Raw genomic sequence first — 25,375 nt, 5'->3', positions numbered from 1 at the left:
GTCCTGAAGGATGGATACTCTTTAAACAGCCCAAGGGTGAGGAAAGAGCAGTAAAGACTGGGGTCAGTGTGGGCAAAAGCATGAAGAAGGAACAAGCATCTGGCCATGCCCATCTTGGACAACTTTGTTCAGGGCTTGCCACTGAGTGGGGCTTGGTGAGAGGAAGACAGCCCCGGGACAGGGAACAAAGGAAAACTTCGGGGGCTGCCCTGGCCTAGTGAACCAGGGAGTTAGTTATGGGCCCTGTATCAGAGGAGAAAGCAGGCATTAATCAAGGATGATAATCCACATTTTATTTGCTGTGTACAGACTCTCAGGTGCCCACTCCCCCAGCCTGGGGAAGAAGAGGTGGGCTCTGGAGGAAGGTGGCATCAGAGTGAGGACACGTAGTTCAACAGAAGGTCCTGCTACCCTGAGCAAGGGGCATCGTGTGGGCTGGAACTTGTCCTGTCTGCATTCCCTCCCCTCTACATGGGTCCTCCTATTTGACACCAGCTCACTCCTTCTTCTGGACTGGCCATGGGCAGGAGACCCAACCTCCTCTCTTCAGTGTTTCAGCTTCTCTTCCTGCTCTATTCCTGGAGAGAGAGAACGCTAACACCCACAACTTCCCTCCAAAACTTCCTACAGAAGCCTCCTCACAACCCGGGGTGCACAACAGAGACTCCTGACAATTGCTAACACCAGCAATCCCAAGGCCCCCACAGCTGCTGCATCTGCCGGCGGGACAGTAGGCACAAGTGTTTATCTGTGTAAGGCAGGGTTGGCGGTGCCACTGTGGCAGGATGTGGGGAAACATAGGACTCTGGGGTGTGCCTGAAAGTGGAGGCAGAAAGGCCCAGGAAGCCAAGGACATGGGCTTATTTATCATAGAAGTCCACGTGGGCTCCAGACTTGAACATGTCCTTCTGCAGCAAGCTCAGCAGTTTCTGAGCTGACACCCCGCAATCCACCAGTTCCCCCTTTGTCTTCAGCTCCTGAAGTCTTTTTCGCAAGTCTGGGTCTACAGAGGTCTCCCGGGCCAACTGCTGCATGTCTGTGTCCAGAGGACCTAGGGGATAAAAAGCAGAAGATGAGGGGATATGGCCAAGGTAGGGACAAAAGGTCACAGTCCTCCCTGTATGTGGAGGGTGGGGCTGAGTCAGGTCTGGCCAGAGACAACACTTCATCTTGGCTGAAATGTGTGGTTAGAGTCACCAAAGGCTTCATTTTGTCACTATTGAGTTCCAGACTCAAATTCCAAAGCTCACTGAACATGAACCATCCAGACCACTGTCTAAAACCAAGCTTCTCATCTCCTGTCCTACCAGCACCTCCTTCTGACTTTCCCGTTTCTATCAATGAAGTACTCTTCTCCCAGATTCAAACCCTCCAGCACCTTCTCTTTCCCTCCCCCTCTGCTCCTACAGTCAACTGGGCACCAGGTAGGACCCTTCCGCATCTACATATCCCGACAATCTGGCCCTTTTTACAACCTTGGTTCTCACCCTGCTTCAACTCCTTCCGTAGCTCTCTGCTCAATTCATCTTGCTAAAACATCACTAAGATCACATCATTTCTCCACTCAAAACTCCTCAATGGCTTCCCAATAGCCTGGCTTAGTACTTAAGGCCCCTTTAACTGCTGCCATCTGGTACTCCTAGCCCGCAGGCAAATGAGAAGACCTGTTACTCAAATAATGAGCTTTCCCACCTTTCCTACATTTATCTGGAGTACTTCCACCTGCTCACATCCAAACAGCTCTCAAGGTCAATGGCCAGTTCAGCCGCGTCCAATAATGCCACCCCTAGTCACCCCACCCAAAGGGAATCGTTTCCTTCTAAATTCTAAGCACTCTCTATTCTTTATACAGGAATTACAGCACCCCAGAAGTTTGAATTAATTGTTCTCAGAGGCAGAAAATCACAGAATCCCAGGGGTGGAAGGAGAATCACCCTCCTGATCCTGGACCATCTTCCAACCACTTGTGCATTCCTGATAAGGACTTACTACCTTTCCAAACAACACATTCTACCTTCGGACACTTGTTAGAACACTGTTTCAGAGACTGAAATGAAAACCAGGCTGGCCTCTGCCTTTGTTCAGGCCCTGGAGACCTCCCCCAAATCTTGGCTTCCTCATAACGCCCAGGGCAGCTCCTGAGATCTAACCTAGACACGTGGCATTCTGGAGTGTGCTTTGCTCCTGGCTGTCTTTTACATTTGGTCACTATAGCGTGAGCAAGAGCTAGGCTGAGTTCAGAGTAGGTGATGAACAGAATGTTGGCTGCAAGAATGATTGTGTGCGTTGGGGTGGGGCTGAGTCCTGGAGAACATAAGGAAGACTTGGAAGCAAGGTGGGATCCTGGACCTGCCTCGTCTGGGCTTTGGGCAGGCCATTCTAACTCTCTGCCCCAGGGTCCTGATCCTATTCCCCAGGGGGACAGGTTACTGGAGCTCTACCTAAGTTGCTCATACACTCTACTGAAGTTCTTTCACCACCTTTTAATTGCAGCATCCTCAAGCCTAGAATAGAAGCCTCACTATTAAGAAAGGGGCATTGTGGCATGGTAGGATGGTCAGAAACCAGACCAAGTGTCACAAGACTTCCTTTGACTTTCATGGGGACAAGGGCTCTAATCTTATTTATCCCAGCATGCCCCCCTCCCCATGATCCAGCACAGGTCGGCCTGGGATGGTCAGCACTCAGCAAGGTCTGTCTGCTCCTCATTCAACTAAGATGTACTGCAGACTGCCTTAGTGCAGTGCTTTGCTAGGTGCTGAGAACGTAAGATGAACAGTGCACAGTCCCTGCCTTCAAGGCTTTCCTGTCAAGGGAGGGAAGGAGACAAGAAAATATGTGAAGACAACACAGTGTGATAAGTCCTATTTAACAATTAGATAGCACTTCACAGGTAGGGAATCATGTTCACACACATTATCTCATTTAGTCCTCCAAAGTACCCTGTAGACAGGTGGCATTTCACATGAGGAAATGGAGTACAGGCCAGGAATTCCAACCCTAGTTTTCTCTCAAACTCCATCTAATACCTCAGACTTTCCTGTCTCACCCTCCAGCCCAGGAAACTTCCCGCTTCCTGCCCTATCCCTGGCCCCTGCCAGTTCTAACTTCCTTGGAGTCTGTATTTCCCCTGAGGGCTAATCACGATTCAGGGACAATATACTCTGTGGGTCCTTTCCTAGAGGCAGATTAGGCACTTTGCCCAGCTCCCAGGGGAGAAACAACCGGTTCTGGCAGACAGAGGTGGCAGTACTTCCCACCTACCTGGGGCATAGCTCAGCACCCGCACACCAGGTTGCTCTGCAGCCAGGACTTGGAACATCATGTTACGAGCAGCCTTTCCTGCACAGTACAGTGCCCAGCCCTTGAAGGGCTGCAGGGCACAGAGGGATGAGATGTTAACCACAGTCCTAATGAAGCCAGGACGTTCTGGGAAGGCCTTCAGGATGCTGGAGGTCAGGCAGAGCGTTGACGTCAAGTTCAGAGCCCAGTACTTGTTCACTTCAGTTGGGTCACCCAGGTCCACGAAGCCTTTGGACACATCCCCAAGAGTGCCTGAAAACCAGACCTTAGGAATAAACCAGTGCAGGTGGGGCTTTCTCCTTCCCCAGCCCTTCCCAAATATCTCCAGATATCCCTTCCCATCCAGACCTAGAGGAGGAATCTGCCCAGCACTTCTGAAGACGCCTCCCTCTTCCCCAGTTCTGCGGACAGACACCCCTGGGGAACCCCCTCTCTCCCACGCTGCAGGCTGAGAAGGCACCTGCCTTTCCCTGGGAGTGCTTTGGGGGTCTTTGGAGAAACAGGGGAATTTGTTTGGAGACCCCATTCTGTGACTCAGGACTCCGCCAGAGGGCGCAGAGCAAGGAGATCGGGAAATTTCTACAGGCGCTTTAGAAAACCTGGCCAGCCAAACCGTGGCGGAGCAAGGTGGACAAAGGTTGCGCCGACGGTTCCAGGTCCTCCTGTTCGCCCCGCCTACGCTAGCTACGCAAGCAGGAAAACGAGGCCTTTGGACTTTCCGGGGTCTTATCCTACTCCCTAGGTAAATTACCCAACGGTGGGGGAAGTGAACGCTCAAATGGGGAGTCCGCTCCCAGCCCCCGGGGTTCTTACCCGCGTTGTTGATGAGCAGCAGTCGCTGCAGCCCCTCGGGCTTGGGGAGCTCGCGGAGGGCGCCCAGCAGCTGCTGCAAGCCGGCCTCGGCGCCTAGGTCGGCCGGCACCCGCACCACGCGCAGACCAGGCCGCCCCGCGCTCAGCTCGGTCTCCAGCTGTCGCAGCGCCTCGTCGCTGCGGGCGCTTACGACCAGCACGGAGCCAGGGGACAGCAGCGCGGCCAGGAGCGGGGCCAGCGCCCGGCCGAAGCCGCGGGAGGCCCCGGTCAGCACGCACACGGCGCGCCCCAGGCCGCCCTCCATGCCGCCCTCCTCCGCCAGGGGCCGCCGCGGGGGGCGGAGCCGCGAACGTGTGGGCGGAGCCTAGGGCGTGTGGGCGGAGACCCCGCCTGGCGGGGGCGGGGCGGGAACTTGCGGCTTCGGGCTGGGAGCGCCCGGACCTGGTTTCCTTGGCCTGGTGGCGGAAGTGAAGACGTTGGCACAACCCGACAGGGTGAGAATGGGCTAAACAGAAAGGGCCGCGGGGCGCAGCCCACGGGAGAAATCCTAGCCAGCTCCCAGCGCTGCCTTAGCTCGTCTCTCCCGCACGGTCAACCCCCAGCTGGGACGCATCCCATGCTGGAATTTCCTCCATGGAATTTCCTCCCAGTACCAGACCCAACTTCTTGCACAAGTGACCTCCTCCAGGGCAGGCCACCTGCTCGGTGCTTGCATCCCTGGACCTTGCCAATGAAAGCCCTGAATGAAGTCCATGCTGTTTAGGGCTTGTGGTCCCTGCTGTACTTGGGAGCTCCCCCTGGGAGAACGACAGTTGCTCCTTCAACTGATGTTAAAACTCTTCTCCCTTTTACTAGGCCCAAGCAACTTAGTGCTCCCGCCGGTTCCCCCTGCCTCTCTGAGATTTCTGACTCCTACTGTCCCTAAAGTCTGTGTTCCCCTGATTCTGCACCCTCTCACTCTACAGTCTCTCTGGCAGGCAATCCCATCCACTCACCAATTCCATCCAGATCACCTAAGTGTGTACCCCCGGACCTGTGCTTCAGAAAATCCACATTTCCGATTTTTTTCAAGGAGATTGGGAAGGTGAAACAAGTTGGCATGCATCTACAAATCTTAAAAAAGGAGTCTCTTCATGATTTCATTTTTTTATGGCCAAGTAGTAAATAGTATTCTATTGTGTGTATAAATATGAGGGTTGTCCAGAAAGTATCCAGCCATGTAGGAATCTCTTCTGAGTTTAGCACAGGCAGTAAGTGACCTCCAGTAACTCAGCCCAACTCCCCCCAGGGCTGTTCCTTCCTCTGCAGCTAGACAGGAAGAAACAATTTTGGGGGGGGTAGCTTTTCCACACAGGTGTCTCTATCACTTAGCACACACTTTTTGTAAAATGTACAGTTCCAACTGTACATACACTGTGGGACATGGTGTAAGAACAAGTGAAACTGCAGAAAAACTTAAACTTCATTTAGTAGACTTATTGTTAATATGGGTATTATTTTGAAACTATTTTATGTAAAGTAGGACAAAGAAAATAAGTAATCGTGCTAATGTTAGGAGCCAAGATTTTCAGTATTAGAGGAAAGAGATCAAGTATAAATTCAAGTAAGTTAAAGGGAAAGTCTGTAAAGTTAAATTTGAATTGGAAGCCAGAACGTTTTACAATTTTCTGGGCATGGTGGCTCATGCCTGTAGTCCTAGTACTTTGGGAGGCCAAGGTGGGAGAATCACTTGAGGTCAGGAGTTCGAGAACAGGCTGAGCAACATAGCCAGACCCCATCTCTACAAAATATAGAAAAATTAACCAGGCATGGTGGCACATGCCTGTAGTCCCAGCTACTTGGGAGGCTGAGGCAGGAGGATCATTTGAGCCCAGGAGTTTGAGGTTGCAGTGAGCTATGCTGACACCACTGCACTATAATCTGGGTGACAGAGTGAGACTGTCTTAAAAAAAAAACAAAAAAACTCCTCCTGCCTCATCCTCCCAAGCAGCTGGGACTATGGCTGCATGCCACCATGCCTGGCTAATTTTTCTATTTTTGTAGAGACAGGGTCTCACTATGTTACTCAGGCTGGTCTCAAACTCCTGGCCTCAAGCAATTACCTCTGCTTTGGCCTCCCAACTGTGCTAGGATTACAGGCATGAGCCACTGTGCCTGGCTTACTAGGCCAGGAGTTTGAGGTTGTAGGGAGCTATGATGATGCCACTGCACTCTAACCCCTAAAGTGAGACCCTGTTGGAAGAAAAGAAGGAAAAATTGTACGATTTATTGCAATTAGTTTTACTTTTATACAATAATGCCAAAAGCATGCACTTTTTCTCTTTCAGGTGTATTGGTTCTCCAGTACCCATGACTAGCCTTTGTTTTTAAGGATTCTCCCTACAACAATAACAAAGTGATGAATGTGGTGCCCAGGTAAAGTCTACAGTTGTGTTTTGTTTGACTTGAGTAGGACTTTTTTTCTTTTTAAATTTGAAGTAACATTTCCAGATTGTGATATTTTTTACATAGCAGAATCTCCAACTTCTTTGGAATAATGGCAAGGTCAGTAAGAACTGGCTGAGGTGAGCAGCAGTGCCACTTTGGGAGGGGACCGAGTGCTCCAGTTGCTAGGACCCTCACTACTCACAGCCGTAGGCATTTGAGTTCCCTTCTCTGGATGCATAGTGGAATTCTTAGCCAGTGGTGATGATCAAAGCATTTAACAGCCAGGGTGATGCCAAACACAGGTCTCACTGCCTGCCACCCCCCAACCAAACAGGAGAGGCAAGTGTTGGTGAAGGAAAGGTGGTTTATTCAAGTGCCTGCAGCCTGAGGAGATGGCAGACTATAGTCTTAAAGACCATCTCATCTCCTCTGCTTACTGTGCAACTTATAAAGGGAAGGACTAAAGGGAGTTGGTAGCAGAAAGCAAGCTTTGTGCAAGTCATCATGACTTGCTCTAGGGTATCGGTGGATCCTGTTAGGCGCAGTCTGCGGTTGGCCTACTCTGGACTCAATCTGTTTTTCCTCAAGGTCATATTCTAATCATGTGCCCAGCAGCTGTGTAAGCAAGCAGCAAGTTAATTCTAAACTTTAAAGACAGAACAAGCTGAAAGCATACTGGAAGCAAAATGCCTTCCCGTTACCCAGCCTATCGTTATAGTCTGAGTGGCCCTTGGGTGCGCTTACAAAGGCACCAACCAATCAGAACAGACCCAGGCCACTGTGTTGGATTGTGGAGAGGTGGGCCTGGGAAGCGTGAGGCTTTGATATTTTAACCCGGATAGGATTCTGTATATGTGTATACCATTTTTAATTTATACTGGAAACTTTAAAAGTCTCCCTGATGTGTCTATGTGCAGGTCTCATTTTTATCATTTATTAATTTATCATACAAAGATTTATTGAGCATCTACCGTGTTTTCTTGGTGATTTAATGGGCCCATTTGTTAAGAAGACTCAAGTCTTTGGTCAGTTAGGAGACATCTTTCTGTGATTTGTCTCATTTTAGTCTCTCCCAGGGGAATTGCCCCAGTTAGTTCATTGGCTCTCCTGGATATATTTCTAAGTCTTCTATATTTTCACTTACCATCATATTAATTTCTTTATCATATGAATTCTGTAATATTTCTTGAGCCAATCTTTTAAATCACTGTAGTATCAATGTGTAAGTCATTTCCTGTATAGATTTGTCTTATTCAATATAGGGCTCCAAATGGCTGTAAGTGTGGGGATGGAGCTCTGTGTACCAGTCGAGTTCAGTGGTTTGCAGCTGCCCCATGTATGCGCAGGTTCTGAATTATCTAAGAATTAGATGAGGAGTGTGTGTGTGTGTGTGTGTGTGTGTGTGTGTGTGTCTAGGAGGTAGGCTCTAAGTGTCTCTTTTCATTGGCCATGGAGGAAGGATATTGATTGCTTGCAAAGGCGTCTGGTCCAAACACGCCAGAAACCTTTGGCTTAATGGCAAACACAAAACACACATACAAAGAAGCAGTCTAGACCTTTAAACAAAGATAGTGGATTAAACACACACATTTAATTTTGTTCCCTTTTGAAACACCATTAAACTATAGTAAAAGGTTTGTTGTTTTATTTTGTTTTTAGAGCTACAAACACACTTAGATGGGAGATGGGAGAGGGGACAAAAAACTTTAGAGGCTAGAAATAACATGGATGACATAGGAGATCCAAGGAATCCAAATCCTTTGAAGCAATGGGGAGAGCTGAGAGCCACTTAACCTATTGGCAGAATCTAAAAAGGATCAGGAATAGGCAATGCCAGCTCCCTCTGGAATGGAGCCAATGAGGCAGGCTGCAGTAAGAAGTGGGCAAAGCTATTTAAAAACCAGTGAAATCCTGAATCTCCTCTCTCACACCTAGCCTATGGCTAACTCTCCCTCCCTTGCCCCAGATGAAAACTAAAGGTTTATTTTCTGGAAATGGAGAAACATGAGATCTCTGGGCTAGGGAATACTAGGTACAGCTGAGGGCATGAATACTCTACTAAACAGAGGTGGGCAGAGAAGAGGAGGCAGGCTTAAGTGAACAGGTGACACCGAATGCTGGAGCCACCAGCCTTTTTTCCCCACTGAGCTCTGAGAATGATGGCAGCCAGGCGTTTACCTTTCAGAGTGGAGACTGGGGAGTCTGACCACCCCAAGAGGAAAGTTCTAAATATACTGGTATCAGGAGTTCACCAATTTTGCCCAGCCAGGTCCCTTTACATTGAAGTTCAAAGTCAACAAGCTGTTCAGTCCTCTTACCTCAAATAATATATTCTATGAATGGAACAAGGACAGGATTATGAAAAATGAATATCCATAGAACAAAAAAGACTTGTTGAAAATTAAAAATATGACAGCAGAATTGTTTAAAAATTAACAGATGGGTTGGAGGATAAATTTGAGAACATTTTTCAGATAGAAGATCAAAACTATAAAATAAGACAAAAGGAGAACAAAAATGTTAGTGAGCCAGTCCCCAAAATGCAAAATCTGAATAATAAGAGTGAGGGAGATCACAAGAGAAGGCAGAGGAAGGAGGAGGAGGAGGAAGGAAGAGAGAAGAGGAGGAGGGGCAGGAAGAGGGAGGGAGGAAAAGAAAAGAAAAAGAGGGAAGGAAATCATCAGATAAATAATTTAAGAAAAATGTCCAGAATTGCAGGGCAAGATTTTCAGATAGAAAAGGACCACTGAGTACCCAGCACAAGGGATGAAAATGGACCCACAGCAAAGCTTATCTTTGTAAAATTTCAGAACAATAGAGATAAAGGAAAGATCCTCCAAGCTTTCAGAAAGAGAGGTAAAAACAAAAACAAACATGTCTTATGTAAACAAAGGATTATAGTCAGAATGTCTTTGGACTTCTGGATAGCCACATCAGAAATTCTGAAAGAAAATGACTTGTAACCTTGAATGCTATACCCACACAGACCATTAATCACGTACAAGGGTGGACTAAGTATCTTGCCAGATATACAGGTCTCAAAATGTTTCTCTCGTATGTACTCTTTGCTGGAAAGTTCCTTGAGGATGTGCTCCATGAAAATTAGATCAACCAAAAAAGAGAAAGACACGGGCTATAGAAAAGAAGAGATAAACCACAGCAGAGAGGAAAGTGCACTCCGCACAGTAATGGTTGAATTTCTTGAGGGCAAATTAAACTCCTATAACATAAAGACCTTAACATATAGTGGCTCATAAAGTGGATGTGTATTTCTTCCTGTCAGAGTAGGTGGCTCTCTTTCTTGAGATTGTCCAGAGGCCCAGATCCTTCTATCCTGTTGCTCAGTCATCTCCTAGGAAGTCCTCATTGTGTGGTCCCCTCTGGCTCACCAGCACCCCATCTACATTCCATCCCTCAGGGGGAAGAAGGCAAGCAGCCCCCACTCATGTCCTGTTAGCCAGAGTTGATCCCATGTCCATCCTTCACCACAAGGGAGGCCAGGAAGTATAGTCTCTGCCCTGGCAGCCATATGCCTGCTAAACTGGGGGGAGGGAGTTGCTTCTAAAAGGGAGAAAGAAGAGAAGTATGGATCCTAGAAGACAGTGCACCCCAGCAGATCCCGGGGAGGCAGCTGTGCACAGGCAGAGCAAGTGAACAGGCCATGTTGGAGTAATCATGAGCTTTCTTCTGAGAGGGACTTCCTGAAGAGGGTGACATTGAAAGACTACTTGATTAAATGAAATTCATTTAAACGAATATGTACTGAATGTACAGTATATGCCAGATGCTATTTAAAATGTGTGTCATACATTAGTGATGTGCATAACTTATTGAGAAGAGGTTTAGAAAAATTTGGTGGAGTTTGGGGTTGAATTAGTGATAAATACACAGGAAACTGAACATCCAACGAAACCTACAAACAGGACAACTCTTAACTCCAGGGAAAACAAGTTATGCAGAAACATAGTTAATATATGGCTTCATTCTGAATAGTATCTAAAAAGTCATAATAATATAAATGCTACATGTTGATCCAACCAAAACTAAAACTTAACTGTATTGTATTGGAAAGAAAAGGGGATAGGAAGTGTATATTGTGTGTGGCAGGAGAAAGGGAAGGAAAGATATCTGATTCCTCACCTTCCATAGTGGATATCAATAGATAATACTAAAAGTAAAAGATGTAGACAAAGCAACAGAAGCATGTAATCTAGAGATATAGTGACAAATACCAAAAAAAAAAAAATCAGTGAGAGGAGTTGAAAGTGGTTGCTTCTGAGAAAGAAAAAATGGGAGGAAAGAGGATTGAAGACAGCTGTTTGCTTTTAACAAATCTTTTAAAGCCAATGGACTCTTTAGTTGTGTGCATGTAAATTGCTGATTTAAAAATCATGATAGGCCGGGCGCTGTGGCTCACGCCTGTAATCCTAGCACTCTGGGAGGCTGAGGCGGGTGGATTGCTCGAGGTCAGGAGTTCGAGACCAGCAAGAGCGAGACCCCGTCTCTACTAAAAATAGAAAAAAAATATCTGGCCAACTAAAAAAATATATATATAGAAAAAATTAGCCGGGCATGGTGGCGCATGTCTGTAATCCCAGCTACTCGGGAGGCTGAGGCAGTAGGATCACTTAAGCTCAGGAGTTTGAGGTTACTGTGAGCTAGGCTGATGCCACGGCACTCACTCTAGTCTGGGCAACAAAGCGAGACTCTGTCTCAAAAAAAAAAAAAAAAATCATGATAAAGGACTAATGTCTTCTGCTGTAGCTTGTGAGGAGCTCGGAAGCCATCTCTCCCATCCACACAATAACAACAAAAAAAGCTGAATAAACTGAAAATCAACAACGCAACTGAGATCATAGGCAAACTGTTGCCCCCCACATTGAAGAGACAGGTGGAAAGAGAGAATCACAACTTATTACAGCAGAAGCCCAGAAGAAGAAAACCTCAGGAATCAGTACTGGGGGAGGAAAGCCTAATCTGTAGTTGTTGGATTAATGGAGGCCAAGTGTGGACAAGTTTGAGAGTTCAAAATTCCAAGGGGTTGCCAGGCATGGAGACTCATGCTCGTAATCCAAGTACTTTGGGAGGCCAAGGTGGGAGAATTGCTTGAGGCCAGGAGTTCAAGACCAGCCTGAGCAACATGGTGAGACCACATCTGTACAAAATTTTTTTAAAAAACTTAGCCAGCATGATGGTGTGCACCTGTAGCCCCAGCTGCTTGAGGAGCTGAGGCAGGAGGATCACTTGAGCCCCGGAGTTTGAGGTTGCAGTGAGCTACGATGATGCCACTGCACTCTAGCCTGGGCAACAGAGAGAGACTCTGTCCAAATAAATAAATAAACTTGAGGGGGCCCAGTCTTAGAGGGGCTCCGACACTTTCACATGTTTTACCTTCAGGAACCCTGAGGTTCCTGTAGTGAAGATAGGAGAAAAAGTTCCTCGTGTTTCTGCCAGGTGAAAGGGGAAAGTAGCCTTTTTTTTTTTTTTTTTTTTTTTTTTTTTTTTTTTTTTTTGGAGACAGAGTCTTGCTCTGTTGCCGGGCTAGGGTGCCGTGGTGTCAGTCTAGCTCACAGCAACCTCAAACTCCTGGGCTCAGGTAATCCTTCTGCCTCAGCCTCCCGAGTAGCTGGGACTACAGGCATGCGCCACCATGCCTGGCTAATTTTTTTCTATACATATTTTTAGCTGTCCAGATAATTTCTTTCTATTTTCAGTAGAGACGGGGTGTCACTCTTGCTCAGGCTGTTCTCCAACTTCTGACCTCGAGCGATCCTGCTGCCTTGGCCTCCCAGAATGCTAGGATCACAGGCATGAGCCACCATGCCTGGCCAAAAGTAGCCATTTTGAAAAACTCCCAGAATAATCTGTTCTTCTTAGCATGGCCTGCTCTCAAGAGAAAGTATTTCACCAGAGCCTAACCTATTTGGGTTTTACTAGAACATAACCAACCCAAAGAAAAGTAAATACCCAGCTCCAGCCTGCTCTAGCCTTCCACATGGGAGAAGGGAAATGCCCAACTCCAGTACTCTCTAGCCTTCATGTCTTTCCTAAGGGGAAAGAATAAAACACGATAAAGGAAAGATTTCAGGCACCCCACTGGTGATGTGCTGTGGGCTCTGAGGGATGGCTCCAAAAGTGTAGACGAGCTACCTGAAGACAGGCTCATGTTCTCGCTAAGTTCCCACCTGAGCAATGGTAGAAGGTGGTGGCCTGTACGCAGGTTAGAAGGACAGCATGTGCACTAGTGTCCTAAGGCTGTGGTAACAAATGACTACAAATTTTGTTGCTTAAAACAACACAAATTCATTCTCAGTTCTGGAGGCCAGAAGTTGGAAATCAAGGTATCAGCAGGGCTATCCTCCCTCTAGAGTCGCCAGGGGAGAATTATTCCTTGCCTCTTCCAGCTTCTGGTGGCTCTAGGCATTGCTGCCAGCAATCCTTGATGTTCCTTGGTTTGTAGCTGTATAACTCCAAATTCTGCCTCTGTCTCCACATGGCTTTCTTCTCTATGTCTCTTTGTCTTTCTGTCCTCCCCTCTTCTTATAAGGACACCTGTGCTTTGAATTTGGGACCTGTCCTGAATCCAGGATGATTTCAAGAACCTCAACTTAACTGTAGCTGCAAATAAGATCATTTTTTGCTAAATAAGATCATATTCCAGGTAGACATGTCTTGCGGGGGAGGGGATTACAACTCAGCCCACTACGGTGTGTGATAGAGAAAGAGGGTTTTCTCTTTGAGAAGTTTACTAGACTATTGAGCTCCAAATCTTGGCTCTTCGTTGAATTTAAAAAGCTTAGATTTCTGAGAGATACACACAAAGGAAGCACCAAACACATTCCAATGGATAATTTATGAATATACATTTCTGTCATCTTAATCATCACTTTCATGACATGGGAGTTACTGGAGTAAGTAAAGCTTACGAATGCGACAAGTAAGGTTTCATGCAGCTAATGGGTTTTCTGGGCACCTTTGAGTAAAGGGAAAAGGATCAGGAAGGAAAAGCACACAAAGAACAAAGGCATATTTGGTAGGAAGGTGATCAAATGCTCCTAGGCTGGATATGGAAAGAGGGCTTTCCTCCCTGCCACAGCACTCCAACTTCAGGAGGTTGTTGCTGGACAGCTCCCACCCTTCATTATTGGCTTAAGAGAAAGAGAAAGAAATCAGCCACCGTTCCTTTGCCCTTCTCTCAGCCGACACCAGGCTTTTCATTACTCCTCAAAACTCATCTTTCTTTATTGCCCTGTTTGATCTGGGATTCCTTAATAGTTTGTCACCTGGTGACAGCTGCTTTATGTATATTTTTTGTTTCATCTGTTAATTTATTTATGCACTCATTTAATAACTATTTATTGAGTACCTACCAAGTACCAGGTTTTGAAGACACCACATTCACACCACATATAGGTGCTGAAGATACATCAGTTTACAAAATAGGCAAAAATTCCTGTCATCCTGAAGCTTGCATTTTTGGAGGGAGAAACAATCAATCAATCAATAAAAAACTTATAGTATGTTGGACGTTGGATGGTGCTATGACTTGAATGTGGCTCCCAAAGTTCATGCATTAGAAACTAATCCCCAATGCCACAGTGTTGAGAGGTGGGGGCTAATAAGAGGTGATTAGGCCATCAGGGCTGTGATCTCATGAATGGATTAATGTCTTTATTGTGGGAGTGGGTTCATTATCATAGGATTGGATTCATTATTGCTTGTCATAAAAGCAAGTTTGACCCACTCTTGCTCTACTGCTCTCTCATGGGCTCTCTTGCCCTTCATCTTCTGCCCTAGAATGATAGAGCATGAAGACCCTCACCAGATTCCAGTGCCATGTTCTTGGACTTCTCAGCCTCCAGAACTGTGCGTCAAATAAACTATGGTTTATAAAGTACCCAGTCCCAGGTATTCTATTATAGCAGCACAAAAGGACTAAGATAGATAGTGATAAGCTTCAAAGGAAAATAAAACAAGGGTGGTAAATATGGAGTGCTGGGGTGGAGGGTGCTTGCAATTTAATATAGGGTGATCAGAGAATGCCACATTGAAAGCATAATATTTGAGAAGAGAACTGTAGGAGGTGAGAATGTGACCCATGCAGTTATCCAGGGGAAGACTATTTTAGGCACAGAAAACTGCAAGCGCAAAGGCTCCTAAGTGGGAGGGTGCCTGGCTTGTCTGAAGAACAGGAAAAGGGCAGGGCTGTTTTAGTAGTGTTAGTAAGACAGAAAAAAAATTAAGAGAGATCAGAGAAGTCATGGAAGGCCAGATTTGCATAGGGCCTTATAGGCTGCTATAAGACTTTTCCTTGTATTATGAGAGATGGGAAAGCACTGGAGGGACCTGAGCATAAAGGACATGCTTGGACTCAGAATCATTATTGTTCCAGCTTTGAGAATAAATTGTAGACTTTTGGGAAAAGCAGGGAGATTATTTAGGAGGTTATTTCTATAATACAGATGAGAGGTTCTTGAGGTTTGAAGGGATAGCAGAAAAAGTGATGAGATGTGATTCATTTGGGGATACATTTGAAGAGAAGGGCAAAAGAGTTTGCTGAGGATGTGGATATGGAGTATACAAAAAAGGGAATAATCAATGGTGACTCCAAGGTTTTGGGCCTTAGTAACCGGGAGGATAAAAATGGCCACTTTCTGAGATGAGGAAGACTGTAGAAGGAGCAGGATTCTTTGGAGGAGATCAAAGCTCAGTTTTGGATATGTTAAGTTGAGATGCCTAGTAGAAACCAAAGAGGAGATGTTAAGTAGACAGATATATAAGTTGAGAGTAAAGAGGAAAGGTTTGGATTATTGGTACAAATTTGAGTATCTTCAGCAGATAGTTTTTAAAGCTTCAAGATAGTATGAGACCATTTAGGGAGTGAGTATAGACGAAGAAGAGAAGAAGTTGGGGAGAGAAGGAGGAACCCACAAAAGGAGATAGATATAGGGTTCCCAAATAAAAGATACCCAGTTAAATTTTAATTTCAGATAAAGAATGAATAATTTTTAATATAAAATTACCTCATGCAATATTTTGCACATTCTTATACAAAAAGTTACTTGTTTACCTGAAATTCAGGTTTAACTGTATTTTTGTTTGCTAAGTCTGACATACCTAGCCTGCGAAGCTGTGGCCATGGAGGTAGGAGAGAAATCAGGAAAATGTGATGTCTTGGAAGTATATCTTAAAAAGTGTTTCAGGAAGAAACATGTTCTCCCATCCAGGTCCCGAAAGGGCCCGACCCTGCTTAGCTTCCCAGATCAGACGAGATCGGGCACCTTCAGGACGGTGCGGCCTCAGACAGAAACATGTTCTCAACATGTCACAAGCTCCCAATCAAGTGGGGAGAGAATTGATTTAATAACATGCAAGTCATTGGTGGCCTTCATATGAGAAGTTTCAGTGGAATGGTGGGTGCAAAAGTTTGACTGAAGTAGATTCAAGAGAGAACGAAGGAGGCCAGGCACAGTATCTCATGCCTATAATCCCAGCATTTTGGGAGACTGAGGTGGGAGGATGGCTTGAGGCCAGGAGTTTAAGCCCAGCCTAGGCAACATAGTGAGACCCCATCTCTACACACAAAAAGAGAGAAAGAAAATGTAGGAGAAGAATAGAAAAATGCCAAGGATAGGATGTATAGTATACATTATCTAAGACCTACTTACTATCCACTTCTGTTATTGTTGAATCTTCATTGCAGATCTACAGGTGAAATGCAGAATCATATCTGTATCTTCCAGGATCATTCCATGTTCCGTGTTTGTAACAGGCTTTTTCCTGCATGGATCTGCTTGTCTGTAGAGTTCATTGTCCTCCTCCCACTGCCTGATTCTCTGAATCTATATAGTCTCCTGTCTCTACTTACAATACTCTCTGCTGGGGCCCCACTCTCCAGAGGAGAAGATGCCAGTGTTAGCCTCCCTCAAAATTACACATTACCACCAATATAATGTGTTTAACAATGCCAATATTACAAATGAGGCATGTCATTACAAATTATTGCTGACATCTGAATATTCAAGTACAAATAATCATGCTACATTTACCGTAAAGTGAAAATACCATTCATTATGCACTTTATATGTTCACATTTTTTTCCCTTTAAGTATTATTACAAGGGTAAAATTCTGACATAATTAATGATGCCCATAAAAGCTGTTTATTTTAAATATTTAAAAATTGTTGAGAGATTGCAAGTAAATAGGAGGAATAGGCTACATTAATACAAACATTATGAAAGCGTGGGAGATAGATAATTTAGGAATAAATTTTTACCCTTTTTGATCCTGTGTTTATGAAAAATGTAAATAATAATACAGGCAAAATAAAATTACAACTGAAAACTTCTACAAACAATAAGAAAGTTTTGTAAGGCCATTAGTATAAAATAAATATTCAGAAATCAGTAGTTTCATACTTAAATGACAACCAGTTAGAAGACGTAATGCAAGACCATATATAATAGGGGTAAAAAAGAGAGAATAAGTAGGTATACATTTGAACAAGAAATGTGTAAACCTACATAAGGAAAACTAGGCCGGGCGTGGTGGCTCACGCCTGTAATCCCAGCACTTTGGGAGGCCGAGGCAGGAGGATTGCTTGAGGCCAGGAGTTTGAAACCAGCGTGGGCAACATAGTGAGACTCCTGTCTCTACAAAAAATTTTAAAAGAATGAGCAGGCATGGTGGCATGTGCCCGCAGTCCCAGCTAATTGGGAGGCTGAGGTTGGGAGAATTGCTTGAGCTCAGGAGTTCAAGGTTGCAGTGAACTATTATTGTGCAACTGCACTCCAGCCCAGGTGACAGAATGACACTCTGTCTCACAATAAAATAAAATGAAATAAAATAAAATAAGATAAAGGAAAACTAAAACTTTGTCAAAGAACAAAAAAGTAGACCAGAATAGAAAGATAAAATGTTCTTGAACAGGAAGACTCAGTATTACATTACAAAGATATTAGTTCTTCCTAAATTAATTCAATAAATAGAACCTCAATGAAAATATCAACAAGTTCTTTTTTTTTCCTAGAATGAAACAAGCAAGAATAGTTAGGAATTAAATGTAATGCCTGGCACTAGATTGGATCCTGTGCTGGAAGTGGGAGAAATGCTATAAAGGGTATTATTGGGTCAAATGGCAAAACTGAAATATGAATGGTAGATTAGATACAAGTATTGTATTGATGTAAATTTATGAAGTTGATAATTGTACTGTGGTTATGTAATAGAATATCCCTATTTTTAAGGAAATGCATATTTGTAGTACTTAGGAGTAAAGGGCCATGATGTATGAAATTTACCCTCAAATGGTTTGGCAAAAAAGTTATGTGTGAGGAAGAAAGACAAGATGAAATAACAAAAGAAATATTAGCAATTGTGAACCTGGGTAAAGGATCTATGGCTGTTCTATGTACTACTTTTATGTCTGCAATTATATTTGTAAATTTGAAGTTATTTCCAAATAGAGTAAAAATAAAAAGAATAGATAGGAAAAGTCTGAAAAGAAGAGCAATTGAAGGAGACTAGTCCTACCATAAATATACTATTGAAATGGTAGAGTTTTGGCACACAAGTAGACACACAAAGAAACAGAAAGAAAAATCTAGAAAGAGATGAAGAACACAGGGAAATTTAGCTTATGATAAACGAGGCATCTCAATGCAAATAAACCATGTTACAACTGAATATCTATCTGGAAAAGATAAAGTTGGATCCATACCCACCCTATACATCAAGATAAACTCCAAATAGAGCAAAGATTTTATAGAAAAAAATAAAACCATAAAAATAGTAGAAGAAAATATGGACAAATTTCTTTGTAACATTGGAGTGAGGAAGGCCTTTCTATGATTCAAAATCCAGATGCCAAATAAGAAGAGATTGATAAACTGTGAGTTCTGGAAGGAAAAAACAGAAAAGAATAGTAAAAAGAAAAAAGAAGAGATTGATACATTTTACTACAATAAAAAAGATTCTTAAGGCAAAAAAAGGAGACAAAGTTATAAGATAGAGAAAAATAAAAAAATCTTGCAATCCATAAGACTGACAAAGTGCTAACCTCTTCAATATATAAAGAGTTCATTGAAATCAAGACAAAAAGGACAACCCAATATAAAAATAGGCAAAGGACATGAACAGATAGTTCTCAGAAAAGAAAATGCAAATGACTTTAAACCTATAAAAGATGCTCCATTTCACTCAAACTATGAGAACTGCAAATTAAAACAAAATTGACGCGCCATTTCTCAACCATGAGCTTGTCAAAAAAAATCTAAACATTTGATGACACAATTTTAGCAAGGAACTCTTATGCATTGCTAATTGAGGCCCAAAAGATTACAATCCCATGGAAGGCAATTTGGAAATATCTTTCAAAATTACAAGTGCTTCTACCCTCTGACCAGTAATCCCACTTCTGGAAATTTACCTCAAATATATTTCACATATTTGAAATAACTTATGTTCAAGTTTATGCATGGCAGCATTGCTTATAACAACACAATATTGGAAAAGATCTAAATGTTATAAACAGGGACCTGGTTAAATATACCGTGGTATATCCTAAATAATGGAATAATATGCATCTGTGAAAATAAACAAAAACTTCTCTTTATAGTGAAATGAAAGAATCTCTAGTCTGTATTGAATGAAGAAGGCAAAGTGAAGAAGAGAAAAAAGTATATATTATGCTACCTTTTGTGCAATAAAGGAGGAATAACATATTTAGATTTTCTAACATCCACGTATTAAATACTGGACAGATCCCCAATATATTATAAAACTAGTTAATTATAGAGGAGGGAGAGGGGAATTGGAGTGAAAGTGAGAATACTCAGAGTATACCCTTATATGTTATTTTGGTTTTGTAAACCATGTAGATGTATTCCTTATTAAAACAATAAACAGCTTCTTAAACAAAAACATAAATGTACTAGAAAAAAAGAATAAACACAAATTATATCAGAATTTTAATCTTTGTAGACTTGCTTTGCATTTTAGCATTCATAACATTAAACAAAATAATCTTTAAGAACTATGCTTAATTTTTAGTTATTTTTTAATTAATTTAGCTTTGAATCTTTTAAGAAGAAATCCTATCTGGGAATTTTTTACATCTTGTGAGGATGACTTATAAGGAGAATATCAACACTGCCACCCCAGTAGTTTCTGAGGAGGAAATCTCTAAAATCATGTAGAACAATATCCATGCGGAAACAACTCTGACTCAGATATAACAAGAAATACAGATTATGAATAAAAGAAGAAACTTTCAGAGAAAAATGAGGTATCTCAAGCCCATTATGTTCTTACTGATCAAACTTCAAAACAAGACTTAATAAAGATGTTTCAAGAAGATATTTTTTTTTACTTTTGAGTCTATGCAAAAATTTAAACAGAAAGCTTGACAAAAATATTGCTATAGACTGCCAGCTATTTATAGTGGTAGAAGATGAAGGATTTTTGACATTTGATGAAGATATAAAGTTCCTTCTATAAAATGTGTTACTAAAAACAGTTTCCCTAGAATTAAAGCCTGCTGTGTATAAAAAGGTTAATGATATTATTAAATGTGCTACTTCTGTACCCTCTACATCAGGCACTCAGACATGCAGAAACAACCAGAAGCCTTTTTAAAAAATAAGATAGCACCATGGATTACTGGCAATAAACAGAATGAGAGTAGACCTTTTCCACATTCTTCTTCGGCCAAAACAAACTATGTGATATACGAGATACTTTGGAACTGCCTTGTCATGTTCTTACTCACAATGTTCAAACAATATAAAATAGCAGTTATTGTACATTAAAAAGGCTGCTTGACTAAAAAAAAGCCTTGATATTTTACCTTGCAGAAGCAATAGCGACATAGCAGGACTTTCTAACAACCCATTGTGGTTTGTAGAGAAAGGAGTTTACTTGCTGGAACCTGCTGTAAAAGTAACCAACTCAGTTGTTTTGCGAGGGCAATATTCCTTTCACTGAAACCTGCTGGAAAGATTCTCCTATCAGTCTACTCTAGTGACAGTTTCAAAACTGATGTGCATGTATGTAATCAAACCTGAGAAGCAGATGTAAATTCAGAATTTAAATCATACTGTTCCATTGTGTCCTATTTCAAGATTCAAGGCTTAAAGACAAGTGTTTTTTCAACTGATTGTGTGATGCAGCAAAGTGCATGAAAAAATTATTATAAATAAAAGTTATACATGAGCGTGATCATCTTAAATCTGATTTTGAAAGTATTCAGGGAGCATTTTCTTTCAGCAGTGCACAAAGCTTGTTTGTAAAACTGCCATAATGAAAATGTTCGGTCACCATCAACTGAATCTTTAATCAAACATCTGAAAGAATATGTCTTTACCTTGGTAAGGTACCATTAAAGAGAAAGAAACGTTCAATAACATGGTGGTAACATCACCATCAGCAGGTCAGAATGGCAGAGCAAGACAAAAACTATTTTGCCTTTTTCCCCACCTCGGTAGAAAACGAGCATCTATTTAGTATTACAAATATTCAGTATAGTGACCACAAGAGCAAACAGACAGTGTCGAGGAATTATTTCTTTACTGCAATGGCAAATTGTTAAAATATGACCATTAACATTGTAATAACAAAATTCAAACAATGTAATATTTATATTCAAATGTGATGTATATGCAAATGTTCATGGCAGCATTATTCACATAGCCCCAAACTGGAAACTATGAATTTCCATCAGCTGGTAAGTGGATAAATAAAATGTGGTATATCCATACAATAAACAATAAAAAGGAATAAAGTCCTGATACATGCTACAACATAGGTGAATCTCATGAAAGAAGTCAGACACATATAACTATATATTGTATGATTCTACTTATATGAAATTTCTAGAAAGGGAAAACTATAGAGACAGCAAGCAAATCAATGGTTATTTCAGACTTAGAGTAGAAGCAAGAATTAGCTGCAAACAAGCCTGAGGGAACTTTTTGGAGTGGTAGAAGGGTTCCACACTGGATTACAACTGTAAGACACACGGTTTTAGCTCTTAAATTTAGGTTTTTGATCCATTCTGAGTTAAATTTTTGTTTTATCTAAACTAGCATTCATTTTCTCACAGTTCTGGAGACTAGAAGTCCAAGATCAAAGTGCCATTGGGGTTGGTGTCTCGTGAGGGTTCTCTTCCCGGCAGGCAGATGGCCACCTTCTTGTGGTGTCCTCACATGGCCTTGCCTCTGTGTGCACGCACGGGGAGAGAGTGCTCTCTGGTGTCTCCTCCTTTTCTTTATAACACACCAGTCCTATTGGATTAGGGCCCCATTCCTTTTCTTCCTATTTTCTTTATTATGTTAAAATACACATAAAATTGACCACCTTGAACATTTGTAAGTTCAGTTGTATTGAATACATTCATGATGTGAAAGCATCACCATCATCCATCTTCACAACTTCTTCACCTTGTTAAACTAACACTCTATACCTATTAAACAGTAACTCCCTGTTCTCCTCCCCTCAGCTCCTGACAAACACCATTCTACTTTCTATCTCTATGATTTTGACTACTCTCTGCCAAAAATAAGTGGAGTCATACAGTATTTGTCTTTTTGTGACTGGCTTATTTCACTTAGCATAATGTCCTCCTTCATCCATGTTGTAGCACATGTCAGAATTTCCTTCCTTTTTAAGGCTGAACGATATTCCATTGTGTATATATCCCACAATTTGTTTATGTATTCATCTTTCAGTGGACATGTGGGTTGCTTCCATGCTTTAGCTATTGTGAATGATGCTGCTGTGAACAAGGCTGTGCAAATATCTCTTTAAGACCTTGCTTTCAATTATTTGGGGTATATATCCAGAAGTGGGATTGCTGGATCATATGGTAATTCTATTTTTAATACTTTGAGGAACTGCAATACGGTTTTCCACAGTGGCTGTGCCATTTTACATTTCCACTAACAGTGCACAAGAGATCCAATTTCTTCACATCCTCACAACACTTGTTTTCTGTTTTTTCCTTTTTTTAAACCTAATGGATGTGAGGGGATATCTCATTGTAGTTTCAATTTGGATTTCCCTAATGATTATGATATTGAGCATCTTTTCATGTGCCTATTGGGCATTTGTGTTTCTTCTTTGGAGAAATGTCTATTCAAGTCCATTGCCCATTTTTCAATCAAGTTATTTTTGTTGTTGTTTTAGGAGATCTCTATATGTTCTAGATATTTACCCCTTATCTGATATATGATTTTCAAATATTTTCTCTCATTCTATGGGTTGCTTTTTTACTCTGTTGATAGTGCCTTTTGATGCCCTCAATTTTTTTCATTAAGTCTAATTTGTCTATTTTTTAATCTAGAAATGTTTAGTGCATCTTAATTGATAGTCTCACCAATCATTCTCCAATGGGGAAATGTTAGTTCCCCAAGAAAAATTAGGATAGTGTTATCAGCAGAAGGGGCAATGGATGTGGGGCAGCAAAGGCAACAAATTGTCCTTAGAACAGCAGCCCCCAGCCTTTTTGGCACCAGGGACCAGTTTCATGGAAGACAATTTTTCCATGGATTCGGGGTGGGGATGGTTTCGGGATGATTCAAGCACATTACATTTATTGTGCAGTCAAACCTCTATGCTAATGATAATCTGTATTTGCAGCTGCTCCCCAGTGCTAGCATCACCGCCTCAGCTCCACCTCAGATCATCAGGCATTAGATTTTCATAAGGAGCACCCAACCTAGATCCCTCACATGTGCAGTTTATAGTAGGGTTTGAGCTCCTATGAGAATCTAATGCCACCGCTGATCTGACAGGAGGCGGAGCTTATGTGGTGATGTGAGTGATGGGGAACTACTGTAAATACAGGTGAAGCTTGGCTTGCTCACCTGCAGCTCACCTCTTGCTGTGGGGCCAGGCTCCTAACAGGCCACAGACCATTACCGGTGGGGTTGAGGACCACAGTTTTAGAAGCTAGATTTTTGCAAGGATGTTCATTACTTCATTTATTTATAGTACCAAAAAGTTATGAGTGTTCAATATTAACTAAATGGTTAAATAAAATTTAGCACATTTAAGATGGTCTATAATGCACCCATTAGAATCATATTTTGAATTAATATTTAAGGATGAAAAAACTCATTATGGAAAAATAGAATAAAACCTGAATAGAGTCTATGAATCAAATTTAGTTTAAAAGTTATTGCCTGGCACCATGGCGCATGCCTGTAATCCTGGCACTTTGGGAGGCCAAGGCAGGACGATCACTTGAGGCCAGGAGTTAAAGACCAGACTGAGCAAAAGCGTGAGACCTCATTTCTATGAAAAATAGAAAAATTAGCTGGGCATGGTGGTGTGCACCCATAGTCCCAGCTGTCGGGGAGGCTGAGGCAGGAAGATCGCTTGAGCCCAGGAGTTTGAGGTTACCATAAGCTATGATGATGCCACTGCACTCTATCCCAGGTTATAGAGTGAGACCTTGTCTCAAAAAAACAAAAATTATTTAGTTTGAATTTTTATTTTTACATATGACCAACACCTGAAAGAAATGCACCAAAATGTGAATAGTAGAATAATAAAATGTGTGCAAATATATATATATACATACACACATATACTGCAGTGAGTTGAAAGATGGCCCCTAAAAAAATATATCCATGTTCTAATACCTGAGTTCCTGAATTTGATCTTATCTGGGACAAGTATTTTTGTATATGTAGTTAAGTTAATGATCTCAAGATCATCCTAGATTATCAGGATGGGTCCTAAATTTAATGATCCTTATAGGAGACAGAAGAGAAGACATGCACACAGAGAAGGCCATGGCTAAAGTAGGGATAAGGTAAAAAGGGAAGGTGGAGAGAGACTAAGTGCAGCCATTTTGATGGATTCCAGACCCTAACCTCCCTGAACAAGGATGCGCCAGCAAGTCTCTGGCCAGGGACCAGCAGAGGATGGATGAATTACTAAGCCAGATGCCTTACAAACTGTTTGCACTTGCCTTTCTGTGACAACAGTTTATGAATAACTTTTATGGCCTTACCGCAAGACAACACTGGTCACCAATGGGTGTTGCCTAATGTGGATTTTTGGACACATCAAAACATTACCATTGTCCCTAAGGTGTCCCCCTCCTGCTTGGGAAAGGACCCCTAGTCTATGGAGTAGGATCTGTTATGTGTCTCTCAATAAACTTTCTGTCACTAGTTGGCTCGCTCTCGAATTCATTGCCGAACGAAGCCACGAACCCACTTGGCAGTTCAAGGGGCCTTCCTCCCTTCACTGGGACAGTCCCGGCGTCAGGGGCATGTGAAGATGGAGGCAGAGATGGGAGTGATGCAGCCACAAGCCAAGGAACCCCTGGAGTCACCAGAAGCTGGAAGAAGTGAGAAACAATTCTCCGGTGGAGCAAGAACAGCCCCTGCTGACACTTTTGCCCTCCCTTGCTGCCAGAGGATAAATTTGCATTAAGTCACCCAGTTTGTGGTAATTTTGTTATAGCATCCCTAGGAAACTAATGTGAACACAAACAGTCTTTCTGTGTAGTTTATCCAATATGCATTTCCCCAAATTTTCCATATTTTTTCCGCAATAAAGATATTGTTTTAAAAGTTGGGTATAAAGAAGGCTAGCAAATTTAATATCAGACAAAAGCAAAGTTCAGCAAAAAATTTAAGCGGCCTGACTTCCCATAGGGCCACGCCCCGGGAGAAGCCAGCCGCTGTGACTGCTGCCTTGGGCTCGTCGTCCCTCACTTTGCGACTGCGTTCCCGTTGCTCTCTTCTTGCCGGCTCCCGGCTTCGCCCGGCTTGGCGCGGGGTCGGCGGGGAGCTGGGTGGCGGTTCGGGCTCGCTGCT

At 42.7% G+C, this 25,375-nt stretch overlaps 1 protein-coding gene and 1 long non-coding RNA gene across 3 annotated transcripts; one reads left to right on the top strand and one right to left on the bottom strand.

Moving 5' to 3' along the window:
* Positions 1–271: 271 nt before the first annotated feature.
* SPR (sepiapterin reductase) lies at positions 272–4,454 on the bottom strand. The gene is made up of 3 exons (XM_045549851.1): positions 4,117–4,454; positions 3,265–3,555; positions 272–1,051 (listed from the first exon to the last, which is right to left on the bottom strand). Exons 1-3 carry the CDS (start codon positions 4,418–4,420, stop codon positions 861–863), a joined length of 786 nt encoding a protein of 261 aa, XP_045405807.1. The 5' UTR covers positions 4,421–4,454; the 3' UTR covers positions 272–860.
* Positions 4,455–4,543: 89 nt separating this feature from the next.
* Positions 4,544–25,100, top strand: LOC123637040. 2 transcript variants are annotated; one of them, XR_006734739.1, is made up of 3 exons: positions 4,544–4,610; positions 6,444–6,531; positions 24,726–25,100. It is a non-coding gene; the product is annotated as an uncharacterized LOC123637040 (long non-coding RNA). The 2 variants fall into 2 exon arrangements; XR_006734738.1 differs by lacking the exon at positions 24,726–25,100 and adding an exon at positions 14,341–14,373.
* Positions 25,101–25,375: the final 275 nt, after the last annotated feature.

Source organism: Lemur catta, chromosome 4 (genome assembly GCF_020740605.2).
Source record: "Lemur catta isolate mLemCat1 chromosome 4, mLemCat1.pri, whole genome shotgun sequence".
Taxonomy (NCBI): domain Eukaryota; kingdom Metazoa; phylum Chordata; class Mammalia; order Primates; family Lemuridae; genus Lemur; species Lemur catta.
The sequence above is the reverse complement of the archived record's forward strand: the minus strand, read 5'-3'. Positions and strand labels throughout refer to the sequence as shown.

Excerpts from the sequence above, each read along its gene's own strand:
- SPR (XM_045549851.1), bottom strand. The coding sequence starts at position 4,420 with ATGGAGGGCGGCCTGGGGCGCGCCGTGTGCGTGCTGACCGGGGCCTCC. Across the intron at positions 3,556-4,116 it reads GCTGCTCATCAACAACGCGG|GCACTCTTGGGGATGTGTCC; the intron begins GTAAGAACCCCG and ends TCTGGTTTTCAG. Across the intron at positions 1,052-3,264 it reads GGTGCTGAGCTATGCCCCAG|GTCCTCTGGACACAGACATG; the intron begins GTAGGTGGGAAG and ends TTTATCCCCTAG.